Source organism: Plecotus auritus (assembly GCF_963455305.1).
Source record: "Plecotus auritus genome assembly, chromosome: 1".
NCBI classification, from domain to species: Eukaryota; Metazoa; Chordata; class Mammalia; order Chiroptera; family Vespertilionidae; genus Plecotus; species Plecotus auritus.
In genome coordinates, this window is record NC_137770.1 from 58,793,501 (window position 1) to 58,815,721 (window position 22,221).

General features: G+C 42.0%; 1 protein-coding gene across 1 annotated transcript in view; it reads left to right on the top strand.

Moving 5' to 3' along the window:
* Positions 1-11,634: 11,634 nt before the first annotated feature.
* Positions 11,635-22,221, top strand: part of NEDD4 (NEDD4 E3 ubiquitin protein ligase) — a 136,264-nt gene continuing 125,677 nt past the window's right edge. The window contains exon 1 of the mRNA XM_080687249.1: positions 11,635-11,739. Within this exon, the coding sequence (XP_080543375.1) occupies positions 11,695-11,739 (45 nt within the window). The 5' untranslated portion in view covers positions 11,635-11,694. The remainder of the gene's footprint in view (positions 11,740-22,221) is intronic.

The window sequence follows — 22,221 nt, forward strand, 5'->3', positions numbered from 1 at the left end:
CAGACTACCCTGTGAAGTTACTTCCTATAGACCCCCCGCCTTTTTTTGTTCACACTGGTGTTTTTACTCCCCTTTTGTTGTTGCCTACCTTTAGTAAGGTCTTGTATAAACTATATGGTAGTTGGATTTCCCTTGCCCATAAGATTGTGCTGAGAGTACCCTGAACCTAGGTTCCAGGTTCCTCCAGATGCCTTTGAATTCTAGATGTACTCACGTCCCTATGTCCTCTGCTGGCAGTGGTTCTGTTTATGGATCATTTCACTCTCTAGTGTATGTCGAGCTGTATGCTATTTGTTAAACATCATACCAACTTTTATGTGAAACACAACTCCTTTATCGAAACACACACACACACACACACACACACACACACAACATTTATGTGTGTAGTAATCTTGATTGAATCCTTTTAGGGGGCAGATATGGGACTTACATTGTAAAAATGCAAACAGCTTTGAAGATTGTTAAACACTCTTAAAGGGTATGTGGCCCATGGGATTATCCCCCGCTACCCATTTTCCTGCTGGTTCTTGCCATCCTTTTCCTTTCTTTCCTCAACCCCCCTACACTTACCAAGTATTCCAGTCACTCCAATTTTTTTCTGTCTCTAAAATACAGAACAATTCAACTCTTCAATCCCAAATTTAGCTGTAGGCTCACTTTGCATATCCAGGTATTCAGCAGAACAAAAGGGACTTTCTTATAATGTAATCCACCCTCTGTGAAGAGACTTGTCCTTCTAAATTAGCAATTTCATTATTTATTTATTTATTCATAATTTATCTTTATTGTTGAAAGTATTGACTATTTCTAGCCCGCCCCCGCCTCCAGCCCCAGACCTTCACCACACTATTGTGTGTGCCTGTGGGTTATTCATGTATGCAAATAAGTTCTTTGGTTACTTTTAAACATTGCTGTTGGAACATTCCAGTCTTCTCATTTGCACTAAGGAATATTAAGAATTGGTTAATCATGTTTAGGTCTGTGTGCTCATGAAAGGTAATTAGCAAGAGATCCCCCCAACTTTAGCTGCTTTTGCTCTTGTGGATGTTACGCTTTCAATTCTGGTGTTAGATCTGGATTTTATTATTGCCATTAAGTTAGATGGCATTCCCTTACAGTACAGATGCCAGTTATATAAACTTCTTGTAGCCAAACATTCCAAGACATTCAATTAGGCATCTATCATTCATAAGAAGATTTTTTTTGGCCACATTACTTACAAGGTATTTGCCTTTAAAAAGAAATTTACTATTTACCTCAAGAATAAAACTAACATTTTCCCTGGCAACTTAAGTTGGATCTCAGTAAGAAATCAAGTGTCTTGGGGGGAAGGGGAAAGGAATTTATTATAATGATCCAGAGAATTAAAACACACACACACACACACACACACACACACACACACACACACACACACAACCCACCTGTTCTTGGGAAGGAGAGAAACTGGAACAGCTCTGGAGCTCTGGGGACCTCTGAGGGGGGAACTCATTGACCATCTTTTAGGGGCCAGCCTTGGGGTAACTTGGCTCTAACTGCCTTCCATCTGTTTGTCTCTGCTAGAGATTCTATTTTATAAACCTTTTAGATGGAAATGTAACATATAAAGTGCACAGATCTTCAGCGTTCAGTTCACCAAGTGAACATACTCATGTAACTAGCATGCAGATCAATGTCCCTATCAATGCCTCCTCCCAGTTGTTACCCTTCAAAGGTATTCGTATTCTGATTTTATCACACAGATTTGTTTTGCCTATTTGTGAACTTTATTTAAATGGAATCACTTAATGTCTGGCTTCTTTTGTTCAAGACTGTGCCTGTGAGATGTATCCTTATCGTTGCATAGAACAGTAGCTTGCTCTGGTTGCTGTATAGTATTCTATGAATATTATTTTCCTGACAGACATTTGGATTGTTTCCAATTTGGATATTATAAACAAAGCTACAAATGAATGCTCTTGCACATGTCTTTGGTTCACATATGTTTTCATTCTTAAGAGTGGAATTCCTGGGTCATAAATAAGCATATACTCAGATTTAGTAAATATTGCCAAACAGCTTTTCAAAGAAGCTGTGCCAATTTACATTCCCACCGGTAGAGGATTAGAGTTCCAATCACTCCACATCCTTGCCAATGATTGGCAGTGTCATTTAAAAAATTGTATCCTTTCTGGTCAGTGAGTAGTGTTATCTCACTGTGTGCAATTCCTTGTGGACTAATGATATTGAGCACCTTTTCATATGTTCATCGAATAATTAGATCTCCTCCTTTGTGAAATGCCTGTTTAAGTATTTAAAAAACTCAGTGAAGTATTTAAGTATTTTATTGGGTTGTCTGTATTTTTTTAATTTATTTTATTTTATTGAAGTCTTTGTTAGATTCCACACCTAACACTTACATTCCCAGGAGACTTTGACTGGCCTAGCTTGGACCACATCCTCATCCTTTGGTCAGGGTTGTGGGAACTTGTGATTAGCAATCTTTCAGAATTATAGAAACTGAGAGTGAAGGAAGCTTTCCAAAGGAGGACCCATTGAGCAGTCAAGTGGTTTTCATTTAAATACTCATCCTTTCCTCTGGCCAGTGTGGCTCAGTTGGTTTCCTGTGCACTGAAAGGTTGCCTTGCCGATTGGATTCCCTGTCAGGGGCTACTGAGACTCCATCCTGGTAGGGGGCGTGCAGGAGGCAGCCAATTGATGTTTCTCACGGGAATGTTTCTCTCTCCCTCTCCTTCTCCAACTTCAAGCATACCAACATCAGAATTATGGGGGTGCCAGAAGAAGAGAGAGAGCAAGATACTGAAAACCTATTTGAAGAAATAATGACCGAAAACTTCCCCCACCTGGTGAAAGAAATAGACTTACAAGTCCAGGAAGTGCACAGAACCCCAAACAAAAGGAATCCAAAGAGGACCACACCAAGACACATTATAATTAAAATGCCAAGAGCAAAAGACAAAGAGAGAATATTAAAAGCAGCAAGAGAAAAACAGTTAGTTACCTACAAGGGAGCACCCATACGACTGTCAGCTGACTTCTCAACAGAAACTATGCAGGCCAGACGGGAGTGGCAAGAAATTTTCAATGTGATGAATAGCAAGAACCTACAACCAAGATTACTCTACCCAGCAAAGCTATTATTCAGAATTGAGGGGCAGATAAAGAGTTTCACAGATAAGAAAAAGCTAAAGGAGTTCATCACCACCAAACCAGTATTATATGAAATGCTGAAAGGTATTCTTAAAGAAGAGGAAGAAGAAAAAAGTAAAGATAAAAATTATGACCAACAAATACATATCTATCAACAAGTGAACCTAAAAATCAAGTGAATTAAAAACCTGAGGGACAGAATAATCTGGTGAATATAATAGAATCAGGGGCATAGAAAGGGAGTGGACTGATAATTCTCAGGGGGAAAGGGGTATGGGGAGTTCATGAAGAGACTGGACAAAAATCATACACCTATGGATGAGGACAGTGGGGGGGAGGTAAGGGCAGAAGGTGGGGTGGGAAATGGGTGGAGGGGAGCTATGGGGGGAAAAAGGAGAAATAATTGTAATAATCTGAATAAAGATTTATTTAAAAAAATAAAAATAAATAAAAATCAATTTTTAAAAATCTTTAAAAACACACACACGCAAAACTCAACCTTTGCTGCTTCTTTTTAAGTGACAGTGTCTGGAGCCATCATGAGCCAGCATTTTGATTCCTCATTTGACCAGAAATGTTAAGCTATCCTAAAAAGTCCTCTGGTTCTTAGTGATTCTAAAATCATTTCCTTGCAATATTATCATCACATAAGAATCAGGAGTAATTTTAAATACTTTATCTTTTCCTTCTTACACCAAATCTTATGTAATTTTGTATTTCTTATTAAAACCTTATATTAATGTAGCACTGTATACTTTACAATATTTTAATTTATTGTCTCACTTATGTTTTCATTAATTCTTTATTTATTTTTTTAAATAAATCTTTATTTTTCAGATTATTACAATTGTTCCTCTTTTTTCCCCCCATAACTCCCCTCCACTCGGTTCCCACCCCACCCTCTGCCCTTACCCCCCTACTATCCTCATCCATAGGTGTACGATTTTTGTCCAGTCTCTTCCCACACCCCCACACCCCTTCCCCCCCGAGAATTGTCAGTCCACTCCCTTTCTATGACCCTGATTCTATTATATTCACCAGTTTATTCTGTTCATCAGATTTTTTATTCACTTGATTTTTAGATTCACTTGTTGATAGATATGTATTTGTTGTTCATAATTTTTATCTTTACCTTTTTCTTCTTCTTCCTCTTCTTAAAGAATACCTTTCAGCATTTCATATAATACTGGTTTGGCAGCGATGAACCAGCTTTTTCTTATCTGTGAAGCTCTTTATCTGACCTTCAATTCTGAATGATAGCTTTGCTGGGTAGAGTAATCTTGGTTGTAGGTTCTTGCTATTCATCACTTTGAATATTTCTTGCCACTCCTGTCTGGCCTGCATAGTTTCTGTTGAGAAATCAGCTGACAATCATATGGGTGCTCCCTTGTAGGTAACTAACTGTTTTTCTCTTGCTGCTTTTAATATTCTCTCTTTGTCTTTTGCTCTTGGCATTTTAATTATGATGTGTCTTGGTGTGGTCCTCTTTGGATTCCTTTTGATTGGGGTTCTGTGCACTTCCTGGACTTGTAAGTCTATTTCTTTCACCAGGTGGGGGAAGTTTTCGGTCATTATTTCTTCAAATAGGTTTTCAGTATCTTGCTCTCTCTCTTCTTCTGACAACCCCATAATTCAGATGTTGTTATGCTTGAAGTTGTCCCAGAGGCTCCTTACATTATCTTCATATTTTTGGATTCTTTTTCCTTTTTGCTTTTCCACTTGGGTGTTTTTTGCTTCTTTGTATTTCAATCTTTGACTTGATTCTTGCGTTCCTCTAGTCTGCTGTTGGATCTCTGTATATTATTTTTTTATTTCAGTCAGTGTATGCTTAAATTCTAGTTGGTCCTTTTTTATATCCTCGAGGGTCTTGCTAAATTTATCGGCCTTTTCTAGAAAATTCTTGAAAAACCTTATAACCGTGGTTTTGAACTCTATATCCAGTTGTTTGCTTTCCTCCATTTCTTTCATTTGTGATCTGTTTTTTTTTTTTTGTCTCCGCATTTTGGCTGCTTCCCTGAGTTGATAGAGTGGCTTTATGTGCTAGGTGTCCTATAGGGCCCCGTGGCTCAGCCTCCCCAGTTACCTGAGGTGGACACTCTTGGTGCACCCCTTTGTGGGCTATGTGCACAGTCTTGTTGTAGTTAAGCCTTGATTGTTGTTGGTATCACTGGGAGGAATTGACCTCCAGGCCAACTGGCAGTGAGGATCAGCTGTGTCTACGATGGGAGAACTTCTGTGCTAGAGACACCCTTATGGGGCAAGACTTGCTTCAGTGGGGCTTTGGTGCTCACTGAGTCTGCCCCCTGAGTGTGTCCCTTATGGATCTGAGGAGTTGTAATGTGGATGGTCCCACTCTGACCCCTGGGTACACTGGCTCTTGGATCTCCAAGGAGGTGCTAATTTAGCTTCTGCCTGAGGCCACCCAGCAGGAGCTATGGAGAGATCTGCAGATTCCTTTTCTTTGTTTGGGTTTTGGAGGTGCCCAGATGAGGCCCAGCTGTGAAGCAATGCAAGCTGCTGCGGGGCCTTGGGCCTTCTTTTGGATGTTCTGGGTCTCACTGACTCAGCTGCAGTTTGTTAGGTAAGTTAAGAATTCAAAAGAACAAGGCCATTCATATGCAAAAGCCTCTGCACTCAGTTTGGATGGAGCGGAGTCTCAGGGCGGAGCAAACAGCTATGGCTTCCTGTCAGCCCTGCCTTAAGAGGCCCCTGGGTCTCAGTGTCCCGTGGTAATCACTGCAAGCACCTCTGAGCGAAAGTCACCCTCGAGTTTTGCCGGCTGCCAGACAGTCCAGTTTCTCCCTGAATCAGAGTCCCCACAGTCTGGCCCGGAACTGGAGTTCAGAGCAGTCAGGAGCTTTTGTCTCCCTCCCGATTGAGAAAGACAGCCACGTACTCAGTTGCCAGCCCTCTTCACGTGTGCGCCTCCATACCTCTGCCTTCCACAGCTCCTGTGAGTCTCCGTGTGCTTTTCTCTTTCCTTCTAGTTGTAGAATTTCCACTCAGCCAGCCTTCCTGTGGTTCTGGATGATGTCTGTTTTGTCTTTTAGTTGTAGTTTTGAAATTGTTGTGCGAGGCAGCAGTTTAGGTGTTTACCTATGCCGCCATCTTAATTCTTTATAGTATAAAATATAGATTAAAATTTCTTCTTTAAAAAATTTAATACACATTATAGATAGATAAGGCTAGAGTCCCTCTTGGCCAAATCCCCAAATCCCAGTAAACCCCTCCCTAGAAGTAACCATTGTTATAAGTTTGATATGCACAGTTCCACTTGGATAGGAAAAAGTATACATTGTTCTGTGACTTGTTTTTATACCTTCAACATGTTGTCTTATAATCTACAGTGTTGCATATTCGTTTAACTTATATAGTACATTTATATTTGTGGAAAGAATTAATATACCATAATTTATTTAAGCTATTTCCCTATTGATATTAATTTGCTTATTTAAGATTTCACGTTATTTCCTATGACTTTTTCACATAATAGGGAAAATATTTTCATACATAAGACAGATCCAAAAAGCTCAATATAGAACGGGGGAGGGGAGAGAACATTACTTTTGCCATCATTTTTGCATTTATTCTTCAATAAACTTGTTTGTCCTTCAGCATCAGTTAGCACATGCAACGAGGGATGTGTCCTGCTGTTCTAACATTCTGTAATTCTATAAGAATTCCCAATAAGAGATGCCAAGTTGTGTTCTGTACTTTTACTGTTCACTAGACAGAAATAGTGTTTTAACCTCAAAAATATCTCCTTAGAAGTGATTTTATTTTTGGCCTCAAAAATGAGTCAAGAGAAGAAGGAAGACATCAAATGCAATGGATTTATTTACCAAATTACTTGCAAATTATCTATCTGCACTTGTGTCTCTTCAACCGAAAGCTAAACAAGTTCAGGCAGGTAGAGTAAGACCTTTAGCTTAATTTGTAAGTGGTTACCTGCAAAACCCTCAAGCCATTTTATTACTCACCGACTTTTGATATCAAAACTGGGATGTTAATGTTCACTAGAAAACTTGGAAGACAGTTTACTCAATGGTTTAGACACTTTAGGCCATTTGTAACTTAGAAATGATGCCTTTGCTTCAGAAATGTGGCATGTAGAACAAGAAGACAAAATTACACTCACAGGCACATATACACAAACCACATTACCTGTAGGATAATTTTTACTTTTTAAATAAAATATCGAGTTTCTAATTGTTTGCCAATTTGTCTTCTTGGCCTAATCTGAAGGTAATGTTATTTTTATTCACACATTTGAATTGTTTCAAGCAACAGTGTAGAACTCCTCATTTGTAAGACCTTTGCATATTATAATAAAATAGAAGCAATTTCTTAAATGTTTAAGTCAAAATCATTTTTATGGATAGATTTTATACTTCAGATTTAAGAATAGTTAGAGTAAAAGAACCCATAAATACAATGTCTTTTACTCTCTCAGGAAATAATATAAAATATTTTGCAATTCAAATACTTATTCTATCTTTCTAATAATTCAGACAAGTATTTAAAATCCTAAATGCTATTCATTTGAGGTAGAAGTTCAACAATTCATTGTAGAAAGATTATACAATTGTAGTAATTATTAATATTTTTTCTAACCCCCTATTTGATTTTGTCATTCAAAAATGGTTAATAATTACAATTGAATGTTCTTTTGAAGTTTATTTTATATTTGGGGTGAAAACAAGCAACAGTATTTTCTCAAAGTTTTGAGTTACAGAGCATTAATGGTATAGATACAGTTTATCTATTGTATCATTGAATAGTCATGAACAATAAGAAAACAACATTAAACCCATAAATATAAAAATTTCATGAGGTAAAAATATGTGTTGCATTTCCCTCCATTGCTGGGAAATAACATCTTTCATTCATTTAACATGTAACTGTTGACTGGGTTCTATGGTAAGTTAATACACACAATTCCTATATTCGAGGAACCCACAGACTAATTCAGGGAGTGCTACAAGTCAATTTATAAAACAATGTGTTAGGTATTGTAAAAGAGGTATGAATCATTTTTTGAAAGACATCAAATTCGTTTTTTTTTAAGGTAAGATGGAGGGCTGTGACACAGAACAACTAAGTCTATCTGGGGGAATCGTGAGAAACTTCAGGGAGCAGATGGCACCTGAGGTGGACCTGGCTGGGTAGCTGTTGGTTAGAGCACAGAGAGGTGAGGCCACATGCCAAGGAATGCCAACAGCTGCCAGGGCTGGAAGAAGCAAGAAACAGATTCTCCTCTAGAGCCTCCAGAGGAAGTGCAGCCCTGCCAACACATAGATTTTGGATGTCTGGCCTCCAGAACTGTGAGAAAATGAATTTATGCTTAAGCCACCCAGTTTGTGGTAAATTGTTATAGCAGCTCCAGGAAAAGAAAACACTCAGATTACCCATCACTCTTTGGACTGGCAGGAGCACAAATAGAGTGGTGAGTAAAAAATGCAAGTCACTTTGTGATTCAATTTATATAAAGCTCAGAGAAGCTCAGAGAAGCAAAAATGAACAGTGTGTTATTCAGGAATACGTATACATTGGATGAAACAATAAAAAAAACCAAGGAAATGATAAACATAGAATTCAGGGGAAAGGGAATGAAATAGGAGGGCATGAAGGAAACAAAAAAGTTGTTGGTAATATTCTTTTTCTTATAGTGGGTATTGAATACATAGTGTTCATTTCATCGTTAGTTTATGTTGTCTAATATAATAGTCACTAACCACAGTGACTATTTACATTTAAATTAACTGTGAAATTCCTTATTTGCACTAGCCACATTTCAGGTGCTCAAATGCCAGGTGAGCTAGTGGCTGCCATACTGACGGTGGAGAAAGTTTTCCCTCATTGCAGAAAGTTTTATTGGACAGTTCTGATCACAGTGACTATCTCCAAGAAGAGGATCTGAGCCTCTTATAGCACTTAAAAAGTTTTCCCTCAAGGTTAGAGAATGGCAGAACCCCCAGTTAGATTTGTGGAATTCACAGGCAGAGGTGACCTATGTCCTGGGCGCAGTCTTACGTGGAAAGCTTTGCAGAAGTACCCACCATGTCCACCACACACTGAGAGGAATGGAAGCAATAGTGCAGAGTAATGCAAAGGCTGCGTCCCCAGAGCCGGCTGGAGACAGGCCCTAAGTCTCTGCAACCACAGAATGATGCAGAAGGGCCAGGGGCAAAAAAGAGAGGTCACAGTATCAGTAGCTGCCTGCTTAATTCGTTATGGTTTTGGGTTCAGAAAGAAGGAATAAGAAGTCATGAGTAAAATCAGTGGCATTTGGAACTATCTTCAGTATTATAGCAGCTGATGCTTTACTTTATAAACTCCTGGGATTAGGGTTATTTTATTACGGGCTTTAGGGCATATATATACTTCCTATCCACTCATTAAAAATTTTAGTAGCACTAATGCAATAGTGACATGAATATTCTACTTAATATTAATTATAAAAAGGTGTATCAGAGCCCTGGCCAGGTGGCTCAGTTGGTTGGAGTGGCATCCAGTATACCAAAAGGCTGTGGGTTCAATTTCAGTCAAGGCACACACCTAGGGTGTTGGTTCCATCCCCAGCCATGGTGAATACGGGAGGCAACCTGTCAATGTTTCTCTCTCACATCAATGTTTCTCTGTTTCTCTCTCTCTCTCTCTCTCTCTCTCTCTCTCTCTCTCTCTCTCTCTCTCTCAGGCAAGAATGGAATAAAAAGGTATATTGGAGAAAGAGAGGTTAGGGAAAAGTATTATTTCTAAAGTAAAAGGACATATTGAATATTTTCAAATTATTTTATTACTGATCCACTAAAAAATAGTTATGTTTCAAAACAAAGGAATGAATGTTATGATGGCTTTTTAAAAATATATATTCTTATTGATTTCAGAGAGGAAGGGAGATAGAGAGAGAGGGAGAAACATCAATGATGAGAGAATCATTGATCGGCTGCCTCCTACATGCCCCCTACTGGGGATTGAGCCGACAGCCCAGGCATGTGCGCTTGACAGGAATCGAACCTAGGACCCTTCAGTCCACAGGCAGACGCTCTATCCACTGAGCCAAACCAGCTAGGGCTATGATGGCTTTTTAAATTTAGTTAAGTCAACAATTCCTGACCATTCTGGAATATTGCACTTCTGTTTATTAATTGCCACCTCGTTTCTCCTGCAATACAGATGATTAAATTTGGATTGTGTGTGAACAGAATTCTGATACATCATATAAATGAAGTGGGCCCTGTTAAACATAATGAAAGTATGACAAAATCTTATATAACAAACCAATAACATGGGCTACAGTCTTGTTCCCACCTTTCAGCACTTTAAACAGTTTATTCTGAATTTCTTAAAGAAACTTTAAATTAGATTTTTGAGATTCTAGAGTTCTGCAAATTTCTACAACTGTAGAAAAATGACAATATTACCTCTGACAGTAATTTCCCCCATCTCTTTTATGGGTGCTTATTTGGTGGTGGTGGGGTCCTCCTGTGATTATGGAGGACCCATTAGACATGGCCCTAAAATAAGCATAACTATTCCATAGCACAGGAGGTCCTGTTCATTTTATTTGTCCCCCTTCTCCCTCCCTTCCAGTGGTGCTGCAGGTCAAGGCTTAGCTAAGCGGGTTTAGCGGGTTTAGATGGTGAGCCTGGAGGCTGGGTGTTATTGGTAGCTTTAAAGACAGACCATGAGACAGAAAACACCTTATGAACTGGCACAGTGTTTACAAATCACAGGGAGAGAATTTCAGCTCCTGAGTCTAGGGCTGAGTAGACCCTTTCAGGCTTCCCCATTTGCTGCCACGCTCAGGCTGGACTTTGCCTGGAGCTCCCAAGGTCCTTCCCATTGGGATCACAGCCTTGACCCACAAAGCATTTAATTTTTTTTTTTTTTGAGAGAGAGAGAGAAAGTGAGAGAGAGAGAGAGATTACTTATACATTCATTGGTTGATTCTTGTATATGGCCTGATCGGGAATTGAACCCACCACCTTGCATATAGGGACCACGACGCTCTAACAAACGGAGCTACCCGGCCAGGGCGAAAGCCTCTGATTTTCAGCTTGCGGTGAGGTTGAGAGCAGCACTCCTGACCCAGGTGTCTCGTGCGAGGCCGATCTCGGGTGACTTGTTGCTGAGGAAAACCGCAGCTTTGTTTCCCAGGGGAAGAGCGGACGGTCTCCCGGCCTCCGACGCCAGCTTGGCGCAAAGCCCTGGGGCACACGACGCCTCGGGGCGGGTCTCCAGGCCACCCACCTCCGGCGAGGGAGCGAAAGGTGCACCACCGCCACGCGCGCCCCCGCCACGCGCGCCCCCCAGCCCGGGGCCCCGCCACGCGCGCCGCCGGCAGAGGCGCAGCGGCCGGTCCCCGCCGCACTTCCTCGCCCACTAGCGCCCACTGGCCAGGGGAGGCGCTGCGGGCGCCGTGGGAGCGCCGCCTCCTCTTCCTCCGATTCCTCCCGCCTCCTCCCTCTCCTCGTCCCCACTCCAGTCCCCACTCCCTGGGCGGGGTGAGCGCGTCCGGTCTGCTGTAACCGTTCAGAAATGGCAACTTGCGCGGTGGAGGTGTTCGGGCTCCAGGAGGACGAGGTGCGGGGGCCGCGGGGTTGCGGGGCGGGCTTCCCATCGCGCTGCCCATCAGCCAGACCCCGGGAGGCGGCGGCGGCAGCCAGGGGGTCGGCTGTCAGCCCCCTCCTCCCCCTGCGCGAGCCCGGGGACGCGCGAGGCGCGGTGGGACCGAGGGGGCGACCCCGCGCGCGGGCTGGGACTGGGGCTGGGGCGTGCAGTAGGGAGCCGCATTTTCTTCAGGAGCCTGTGGACTCCACACGCCTCTCCGCCCCTCTCGGCTCCGCCGCCTTCCTCGTCAGTTTCCTGCGGGAAGTGTAGCGGAGGGGGCTCGGCGGCCGGCGGCGTGAGTGCGCGCGGGGACGCGCCTCCCGGGCCAGCCGCTTCCTGCCACCCCCTCCCCGCCGGCCGAGGGCGTGAGCTCGGGGCGGGGAGGCGGCGAAATCCCCGGAGCTTAGCATCCCGGCGGTTGGTTAGCCTGCCCTGGCAGAGGCCCGCCGGACTCCGCTCGGTGCACTTTGGCCTGAAGACTTCCACGGGATTGTGACTCGCTGTTTCGGTTTTTTCTTTTTTATCTGCCGTCCTTTTTAACCCTCACTGGAGTCGGGGATGGGAAAGCAGGCAAATAGATGGTCTTCCTCATATTTAGTAACAAGTGTCACGTGCGGCAAGTTCATGCTATGTTTCACCGGTCTGTATGGATACTTACAAAGTCGAGCTAGAAGAGTATAACTGCGTGAAAGAACTTCCTATAGTTGTTCACTCTGAAATTAAGTTCTGCTCTTTGAAAAGGCAAAGCTGTCCCTTCTCAGTTATGCCCTACGCTTATTAAAAATAAGCCATTTGGAAAGGGTTGTTCTGTTTTGAAGGAGGTAGGTGGGAGGTGAAAGACTGGTTTACAGTTTGGAGGGGAAAACATCAAATTTAAGCATTCTTGTTGACTAAACCGCCACAAGTATCTGTTTTCTAGATTGGACCCATTTAACTGTGAATCCTTCAGCCTAATTGCCTGGGTATCTTCTCACAGTGTTGTAATAGTGCCTCCTCTTCGTAGCAAGGTCTCTTCAAACATCTTTTAAAAAATGTCCTTTACATTTCTCTTGAAAGTTCCTTGTTTATAAGCAATGGGCAACTTGTTGATGCAGGCACGTTATCTCAGAGTGTTTTGAGAATGATTCTGGCCATGCGGTTAGACTTTAGTTTCTTAGTGATTGCTGCCGGAAGAGAAGCACAGGGCAGGTGGACCAATGGTGGCAGCTTGGTAGTCCTTTGGAAACAGTGGTCCATACGTCTAGCTAAAAATAATACCCAGCTAATGTTCTATGGAGGAGATCAGAGGAAAATAATGCAGCGTTGACCCTACCGTAGCTTTCTTCTTATCAGTCAGGGTTCCTTGCTTGCTACAATAAGCTGTCCAATGAAGATAACTTCAAGCTGGCATCCAACGCAATCTGGCTGGCCTTGGACTTTCTTTCCCCGTCATTGTTGTTGGGTGTGTTGTTACCGAGGGGTATGGGCCCTGCTATTCCAGATTTCGCATCTCACTCCCCGCAGAGCCCATTGATCAGAGACAGAACATTGCCAAAGGTATCATTCACTGTTCTCTCCCCCTTGGAACAGGGTCTTGTGTTTACAGTTATTTGCTTCTCGCATCACCCCTCTGCCAGGCTGAGATGAAACTATTTGTGGCTGTTCATGGGTGGTCATTAAGCAACTCCGTGTGAAGGCCAGAAACTCCACCCTTTGAAATGAGGTTTTCCTGAACTGGCTGAAGGATTTGTACTTCGGGAAAGTTTAGTGGCATGGGGCCCACTCTGATTCTCATGATGGGGGTCTGGTTGTCAGTCCCATGACTCCAAAGTTTCTTACAACTCCTTCTGTATACTTTGTCCACGTTGAGAAAGAGGATGGGACAGGAAGATAAAAGACATGATGGTGGTGTTGTCTTCCACTTCTTCCATTGTAATTTAGGTTATGCATTCAACATTTATTAACTGTCTCTTCTGCTTCACACAGTTTGTTAGGCACCAGGGATTCAGAGAGAAACAACAGTCCCCGCCTGTTCTCTGAGGAGCTCACAGTCTGGTGGGAAAGAGACAGGCATTGCTTGTTTTCTGGTAGAGGCTGCCATCACATCACTATTATTTGCCATTTATTTTCTGCTCCATCACAAAAATAAAAGAGGGCTTAGAAAAGCCTCCCCCTCCTTGTTTTTTAAGAAGAAAAGCATTGCAGCTATGTCACTTTCTAAAACTCAGACTAGTCTGGGAATAAATAGCCCTCTGCTGTTTATTAAAAGGTATTTTTTTCTTAATAATAAAAGAAAGATGATTCTTATTTTAAATTTGAAACTGAAACAAGGAGAAAGATGAATAGATAGGGGATAGAAGATAGTGAGACAACTGTAATTTAGCCAGTATATACTGAATAGCCACTTTGTCACACTGTATGAGCATATTAGTGTTGAAGTGAGTTTTAGCTCTTCTTCCACTTGTGTCTTTCAGTAAGAGATTGGTCCTGGCTCCACGTGCAGAATTTTGCCATTAAAGCATAACATACTAAGGAAGTAGTGTAATATAATTTCCACCAAATTTGCTCTGACAAGAAGTTAATCCCCACAAATCTTTGGTGAGAAGGAGTGTGGTAGATATGGGGACTGGAAATCAGCATCCCTTCCTGCCTCCTGCCAGCAGACGTCCCTGTTACGTTAAGCTAAACACCCTGCATCCCAGACTCTCTTGCACTTAGCATTCTGGAAATGGGTTGTGAAATAGGTTTCCTAGTTAGGTGCACTTACGATTTGGAAGGTGGAAATGAAGTACAGCATAACTTACTGTTTGTTTGCTTGTTATTTTGCTTTTTCTGCTGATAAGCATGGCCATGTAGACATTGAGTTTTTCTGCAGAAGTGTTCTAGTACCTGGTAACACTGGCTTGTGGGTATTGATAGGAAATTGCCAGCAGAGATTGGTGGTGGTCGGCTTCCTGATGTCTTGATTGGGTACATTCTTTAAAGTCAACAGGTCTGTGATGGCTCCTGATTACCTACTTCTCTGGCTGGGGCAGAAGTGGCAGCTTCCTGGGTGGGCCCAGCCTGTAGCCTGCCCCTCTAGCACTTCCAACGATTTTGATTTTTGTAAGCACCTAATTCCCTGTATTAACGTCTTTCTTCCTAAAATATTGAGTGACTTCTATTTTCTGTAACTGAAATCTGATTGAAACAAAGGAATAGAAGGGGAAAAAATAAAGAGGGAAGAGTTGAGAGTCTTCACTCCACAATTTTCACATATAGAAGAATGGGTGCCTTTGATGGTGTCAGTGACCACAATGCATAAGCAACAGGATAACTAGGAAGTGTATGTCCTGACTGCTCTAGACCCACTATTGCCCACACTGGCATTATACTGAGCCCACACCTCTAGTTGCTACTCACAAAAAGAAAAAGCACGTTTGAAGCAGCAGCTGTGTTAGTATTTAGCCCAATCTTTCACATATTGTTTATACCATTACTGCTTTTTTGCAACTCTCTAATTCCAGCCTCATCCTAAAATATTTCTCATGGGTTTCCATGGGACCAAAGAAGTGCAAAATATAGTTTATTTGTGGTAATTTGCTCTTTATTTTAAACCAACAGAAAGTTTGGAAGTACAGTGTGAAGAACTCTAAATTCTCCTCATTCAGATTCTCCAACTACTGATATTTTACCACAATTGCTCCATAACCATTTTTTGCCATTTTCATTGGTCTTTTTCTGAACCCTTTGAGGACAAGCTGCAGATACAATGCCCCATCACCTCTAAATACTTTAGAATGTCTTTTTCTGAAAAAAGAATACTTTTCTACATAACAGCCATCCAACCCTCTATAACTAAGAAATCAACATTGATACACTACCGTCCAATCCACAGATCCCATTCAATCTTTGACAAGTGTTCTAATAATTTTTCTTTTTCCTTTCTGATTCAAAGTCCCATTTAGAGGCATATAGTGCCTGTACTTGTCATGTATTTGCAGTCTCTTATCTGTGTGAGTTCCTTAGTCTTTCTTTTTTTTTTTTAAATTTCTTTATTGATTAAGGTATTACATATGTGTCCTTATTCCCCCATTCCTTAGTCTTTCTTATCCTTAATAGTTTTCAGGAGTACAGACTGTACAACCTGTAGGATGTTCCTCAACCTGACCATGTGAAGGTCATGCTTTTTTGGCAGGTATCACAGAAATGATACTGTGTTCTCAGTGCATCTATCAAGGGGTATGTGATGTTGACTTGTCCCATTACTATCAATGATAACCTTGATGACTTGGTCATTTTGGTGTCTGCAAGGTTTCTTTTTCATAATGCCACCATTTCCCCCTTTATAATTGGTTAGTATTTTGTGGGGACATATTCAGAGATTATGCCAGTACCCGACCCTTCATTCACCAGATCTCCATCCACCCGTTTTAGCATCCATTGATGATTTCCACCACCGTGTCTTTATTTCCAGTTTTATTAATTGGCATTCTATGTAAGAAGAGCGTTCCTGTCTTCTTATTTATTCATTTGCTTATTTATATCAGCAGGGACTTGTAGAATCCCAGCTTATTCACTGGGTTGTAATTAATTGCTGTCATTAAATATTTTGTTGCTTAAATTATCCAATGGAAGTCCTTTCAGGAAGGTTCTTAGGTCACTGTGGCATGTCTACATCTTCCTCTGAGCACTTCTTTTCTTTCTGGCAGAAGATGTTCCAGGTTCCTCTTACATTTTGCCTCACCCATTCGGTAGGAAATGTTCTTTAGGAGCCAAGATCTGGGTGCTCAATGTGCTCATTGCTACTGCATGTCATTGTTCTTCAGCCATCTCAGGAAACAGAATTAAAAAGTGTGAGTGTGTGTGTGTGTGTGTGTGTGTTGCACGCGTATGTATACATAAATACAGATAAATCTATAGTTATTTCTACATCAGTCTGTATATAGATATTTAAAAATCATTAATTCATACCAATTTCTCTAATTCAAATATAATATCTCGGGGTTCTTTGTAGCCATAAGTGCCTTCTCTAACAGTAAAAAATTCTGACTTTCATTATCTTCATTATATTTACTTATGTGCTCAATCCATTTGCTTATGTTTCTGGTGTAACTAATTTTCTAGCCATGCAGGCCTCTCCTCTGCCACTTGTGCACCCCACTTTCCCCTCCGGTGGGAGTACTGCTGTTACAGCTCTAGGCAACACCCTCCTCCTCTGTGTCCCATGGCAGTGGGTACACTGCTGAGCATCTCTGTATGGCTCCTCCCTCGTCCCCTCCATGCCCCATGGCGAGCACGCTGACCATACACCTCCATGAAACTACTCCCTGGCCCCCAAACTCTGCCTAAGGTAGGCCCACTGACTCCTCTGCAGTAGGAAGAGAAGATGAGGAAAGTTTACACACACACACAACAACACACACACAGTTAGCTATTAGCAGTTCATAGGGATATAGTCTTGAAGGCTCCTTACAAATAAATTATTTAGGGTAAGTAGAGGTATAGAACATGGAATTTGACTAGGTTAGAATTCTGGCCTTATCATTTAATGAGCCATTGGCTTAGGTGTTTGACATCCTTCAGAGCAGAATATTTAAATCTGTTGATTCTCCCATCCGCTAGCTGTATCTGGTATTAGGGATATTCTGCAATGCCTGGAGATGTGTGAGATTGCTGATTTGAATTGCAAACCCCACTGTTTTACTGAATTCTATGGCTTCTCTCTCCTTGAAGCTCTATTTAGTCCAGCTCCCTTGCCAATTCTATCTCAGTTTTAAGAGGATAAAGGAATGGAGAAGGTTGGAGAAGTCTGGAGGTAAATGCAGGGAGAAAGACTGCATAAACAAATGAAAAAAGGTTTTGATAATTTTCTGAAAGTCTTGAGGAATAAGTATGTCTGTAGTCAATGTTATAACTTCATGGCCTGACCAAATGTCTGGTTTCCACTGATGTGAGACATGTTAGGGCAATAAAGAAAGTAATGTGAACAAACAATCATATCAGTGCATAAAGATGCTTTTAAGAAAAGTGTTTTTTATTGACTTTAGAGAGAGAGATGGAAGGGGGGGAGGGAGGGAGGGAAAGAGAGAGAGAGAGAGAGAGAGAGAGAGAGAGAGAGAGAAAGAGAGAGAGAATGATCTGTTCCCTGCCTCCTGTAAGCACCCTGACCTGCAACCCAGGCATGTACTCTGACCGGGAAGAGAACCGGCAACCTTTTGGTGCATGGGACAATGCCCAACCAATTATGCCACACCAGCCAGAGCTAAAGATGCTTTAATATAAATATTCTTCAGGGTAGAACACAACCTAAATATAATCTTAGCTGCCTTTAATTTAACACCTGCCACATGGCTGGTACCAGATTACGTATTCTTATACTTTAGCTATAAGTCTTGCAAAGATAGATATTGTTATCCCCACCTTACAGATAGGGAATCAGAGGTTGTGATTTGCTCAGGGACTCACTTGTGGGAGGGAGCAGATCTGGGATGGAAACCTGGTCTCTTTAGTGCCAAAGACTTGGTCTTTCCACTGTGCTGCTGTAAATAGCTGCCCAAATGAAAGAATTTAACAGAAGAGACTCTTTCTCAGGAAGATGATGAATGGAACAGGAGCAAAATCAACTTGTGATTGTTTTTATGTCTTTACTCCCATATTTTCTGTCTTTTTTTGTCATTATATCTTTTAGGTAGACCTCTGAAATAATTGAATTTTGTATTTGCTTAGCAAATACTTGTTGAACATTTATTATGTACTAGAGGTCCGGTACATGAAAACTCATGCACTGGACGGGGGGCCCCTTAGCCTGCCTTGCCCCCTCTCACAGTCCGTGAGCCCTCAGGGGTGGGAGGTGACCTGCCAATCAGGGGAAGGTGATGCCCCCATCACACCTCTGCTGCTGCCACTGCTGGCAGCGCAAGCCTCGGCCGGCCCTGGTTACCTGAGCCTCGGGTGACCCTGGGCAGCTGGGCAGCCACCATCTGAGGCTTGCCTGCACCTTGGGCCCACCCTGGGGGGCTGAGGGAGGGTCCAGCCACACTGTGCGCCTGCCGCCCCCCCTCCCATCTAGGCTGAAAGGACTGTGGGACTCTGGCGGGGCTGAGGGGACTGAGCACTGCCATCTTGTGGCTATGGGCGCCGCCAGATTTGTGATGGCATGATGGTCAATTTGCATATTCCCTCTTTATTAGATAGAATAAGGCATTTGGGTTGAGTCATGAGATTATAATGATGAAAGACAGACTTTGCTGAATGTATAGCTTAGAAGGAAAGAGAGACATTAAATATCTATATATATAAAAGGCTAAGCAACCATCGCATCCAAAACAACCGAACAATGACCGAACAGGCTGTGTGGGGTGACCAGGCCGGCAGGGGGGTCAGTGAGGGGCGACCAAACGACCGAGCAGCAGGCTGTGTGGGGTGACCAGGCCAGCAGGGGGGTCAGTGAGGGGCGACCAAACGACAGAGCAGCAGGCTGCGTGGGGCAACCAGGCCGGCAGAGGGGGGCAGTGAGGGGCGACCAGGCCAGCGGGGAGGCACTAAGGGGCAACCAGGCCGGCGGGGGGGGGGCAGTTGGGGGCAACCAGCCCAGAGGGGGGCAGTTGGGGGCCACTATGCCTACGGGGGAGGGGGCAGTTGGGGGTGACCAGGCCAGCAGGAGGGGCAGTTTGGTGTAATCAGGCAGGCAGGTGAGCAGTTAGGAGCCAGTGGTCCCAGATTGTGAGAGGGATGTCTGACTGCCTGTGTAGGCCTGATCTGCAGGACATCCCCTGAGGGGTCCTGAATTGGAGAATGTTCAGGCTGGGCTGAGGGGACCCTCCCCCGTGCACAAATTTTGCGCACCGGGCCTCTAGTATTAATATAATCAGACATACACGTTTTATAAATATTATGAAGGAAAGGAGAGGGAGATGTAATAATGAAAGTATATAACAGAAAAGATGAACTAATGAAAAGATGAACTAATCTTGTATGATATAGAACGGAGAATGTAAAAGATGCGATGAATAGGAGCATAAAGAAGACTAGAGTGGTAGAGCAAGAGGGACGGTGGTAGATGATTCTGGAGAGTTGAGGAGAGCAGGGTGTAAAGGCCATTTATCAAGGATTTTAAATTGGATCCCAAGTGGAATGGAAACTCACTGGATGTTTACGTGATGTCATCATACGTGCATGTCATCATCATCATCAACACTGGTTTTTAAAATAATGTTTGTATTTAACATTGTCTTTGCTTGTTACTTCTTCATTTCTTCTTGCATCTCTAGCTTTCCATTCGGGATCCCTTTTCTTTGCCTGAAGTATGTCCTCTAGAATTTCTTTCAGTGAGTGTTGCTGGTAATGAACTTTCTCAGTTTTGTTTTTGTCTGAAAATGTTGGAAAATGCTTTCCTTCTTTTTTCAGGGAGAGGTGGGGAAAGGAGTAAAATTTACAAACAGATCTGTAATGCACAGTAATTTTCAACCTGTATAACTAACAACCCAGTTAAGATATAGAGTATTGACATCACTGCAAATATTTCCTTGAGCTCTTCTCGTCAACTCCCTCTTTTTACTTTTCCCGGGGAACTTTTTAATCACCATGGATTGATTTTGCCTGTTCTGGAACTCATATAAATGGAATCATACAGTGTGTACTCTTTGTGTCTAACTTCCTTTTTAAAAAATAAAAGATGAAAGATTTATTCTTCCTGAAGAGAAACAAGAATATGGCTTCTTTTGTTTAATGTAATGTTTTTCAAAGTCATCCATGTGATTGTTTGTATCAGTAGCTCAGTCTTTTTATCGTCAGTAGTATTCCATATGAATATACCAAATATGTATCCATTCTCCTTTTGATAGACACTTGGATTGTTTCCAGCTTTTGGCTATTGTGAATAAGCCTACTGTGGAATACAGGTTATCAGCTTGATATATATGCTTCCAGAGATATTTTATGAATAAATAAACATATATTGTGCTGTCAGATTTAAAAGTAATGTGCAGATGTAAAGTAATGATTAGCTGTTCTTTTTCGGAGATTATGTAGTTCTGATTGAATAAATGAAGTTACAGTTTTGTAAATGGGGAATACTCCTGCAACTGCCTTAACTACAACACTTCCCTTCTTACCCTCATGCTCTTCACCTGTGGTTCACGCTGGTGTCCATCAGCATCCCCACAGGCTGCTGGCCCCACCACAGAGTGTCTGATTCACTCCATGCAGGGCCTGAAAATTTGTATTTCTGATAACTTGCCATGTGGTGTTCATACTACTGGTCCAGAGAATGCACTTTGAGAACCATGGCTCTCTTATAAATCTAAGAATTACGAGTATTCTAGTTTATCATGGTTATTACTGCTAACACTCCCAAGGAGCTTTGACCATAGCAAGTATATAACAATCATATACTCTACCTTTCATTTACTAGGATGTCCTGATTTTATGTATTTTTCAATAAAGGTGATCTAGCATTTATATTTTTGTAAACATTTTCAAGTAAATTTACACACCAGAGGAAGAAAACTGTCAATCCATAGTTTCCATTTTTACTTTGGAAAATATGGTCACCATAAGTTATATAGCAGGTATTGCAGAAAATTAAAAAAATACACAGCCTGCCCTCCTATTGTAGCAATTTTTTGTTAGACAAATATCTAGGGTTTATATTAATGCACTAGGTGTACATATAGTAGTATTCATATCTGAACTATTATACCTTATAGTTATTTATTGCACACTTTTTTGTTGTTGTTAATCCTCACCCAAGGATATTTTTTCCATTGATTTTTAGAGAGAGTGGAAGGGAGGGACAGAGACACATAGAGAGAAACATCAGTGTGAGAGAGACACATCAATTGGTTGCCTCCTGCATATGCCCTGATCAGGGCAGGGGATCGAGCCTGCAACCAAGGTAGGTGCCCGTGACCAGAATCGAACCTGCAACCCTTCAGTACTTGGGCCAACGCTCTATCCACTGAGCCATACCAGCTAGGGCTATTATACACTTTTTGCTTTAATTTTTTGTATACCTATCACAAATAAAATTGCAAACTAATAGGATTTTAAAACCATGCAGTGTCGAAAAATACATATGCATGGATACATATCTCATGAATGGTATTGATTCCTTTTCCCTCATTCTTATTGGAAACTTCCTCTTGCTATGTGCCCTCTATCCAAATGGCTCGCACTCTACCCCTATTGTATAGCATCATCTGCGGGCTGCCATTTCCCATCATTGTCAGAATTCTCTGGATCTCTTTTCTGTGTTGGATCCACTGTTTCCTTGATCTCTTGCCTTCATCTTTCCTAATCGATTCCCTCAGGTGCTGACACAGATACTCTGTAAAAGTGGGCAGGTCCTATTGACAGGAGTATTTCATAGTAGGTTTTTCTGACCTAATATTTAATTGTGGGACTCTCACAAATAAGTATTTCTAGTGTCTATTTTCTTCTCCCTTACTTTGAACCACTCAGCTTACTCAGAGAGAAGTCTTCCAATTCTCTGTT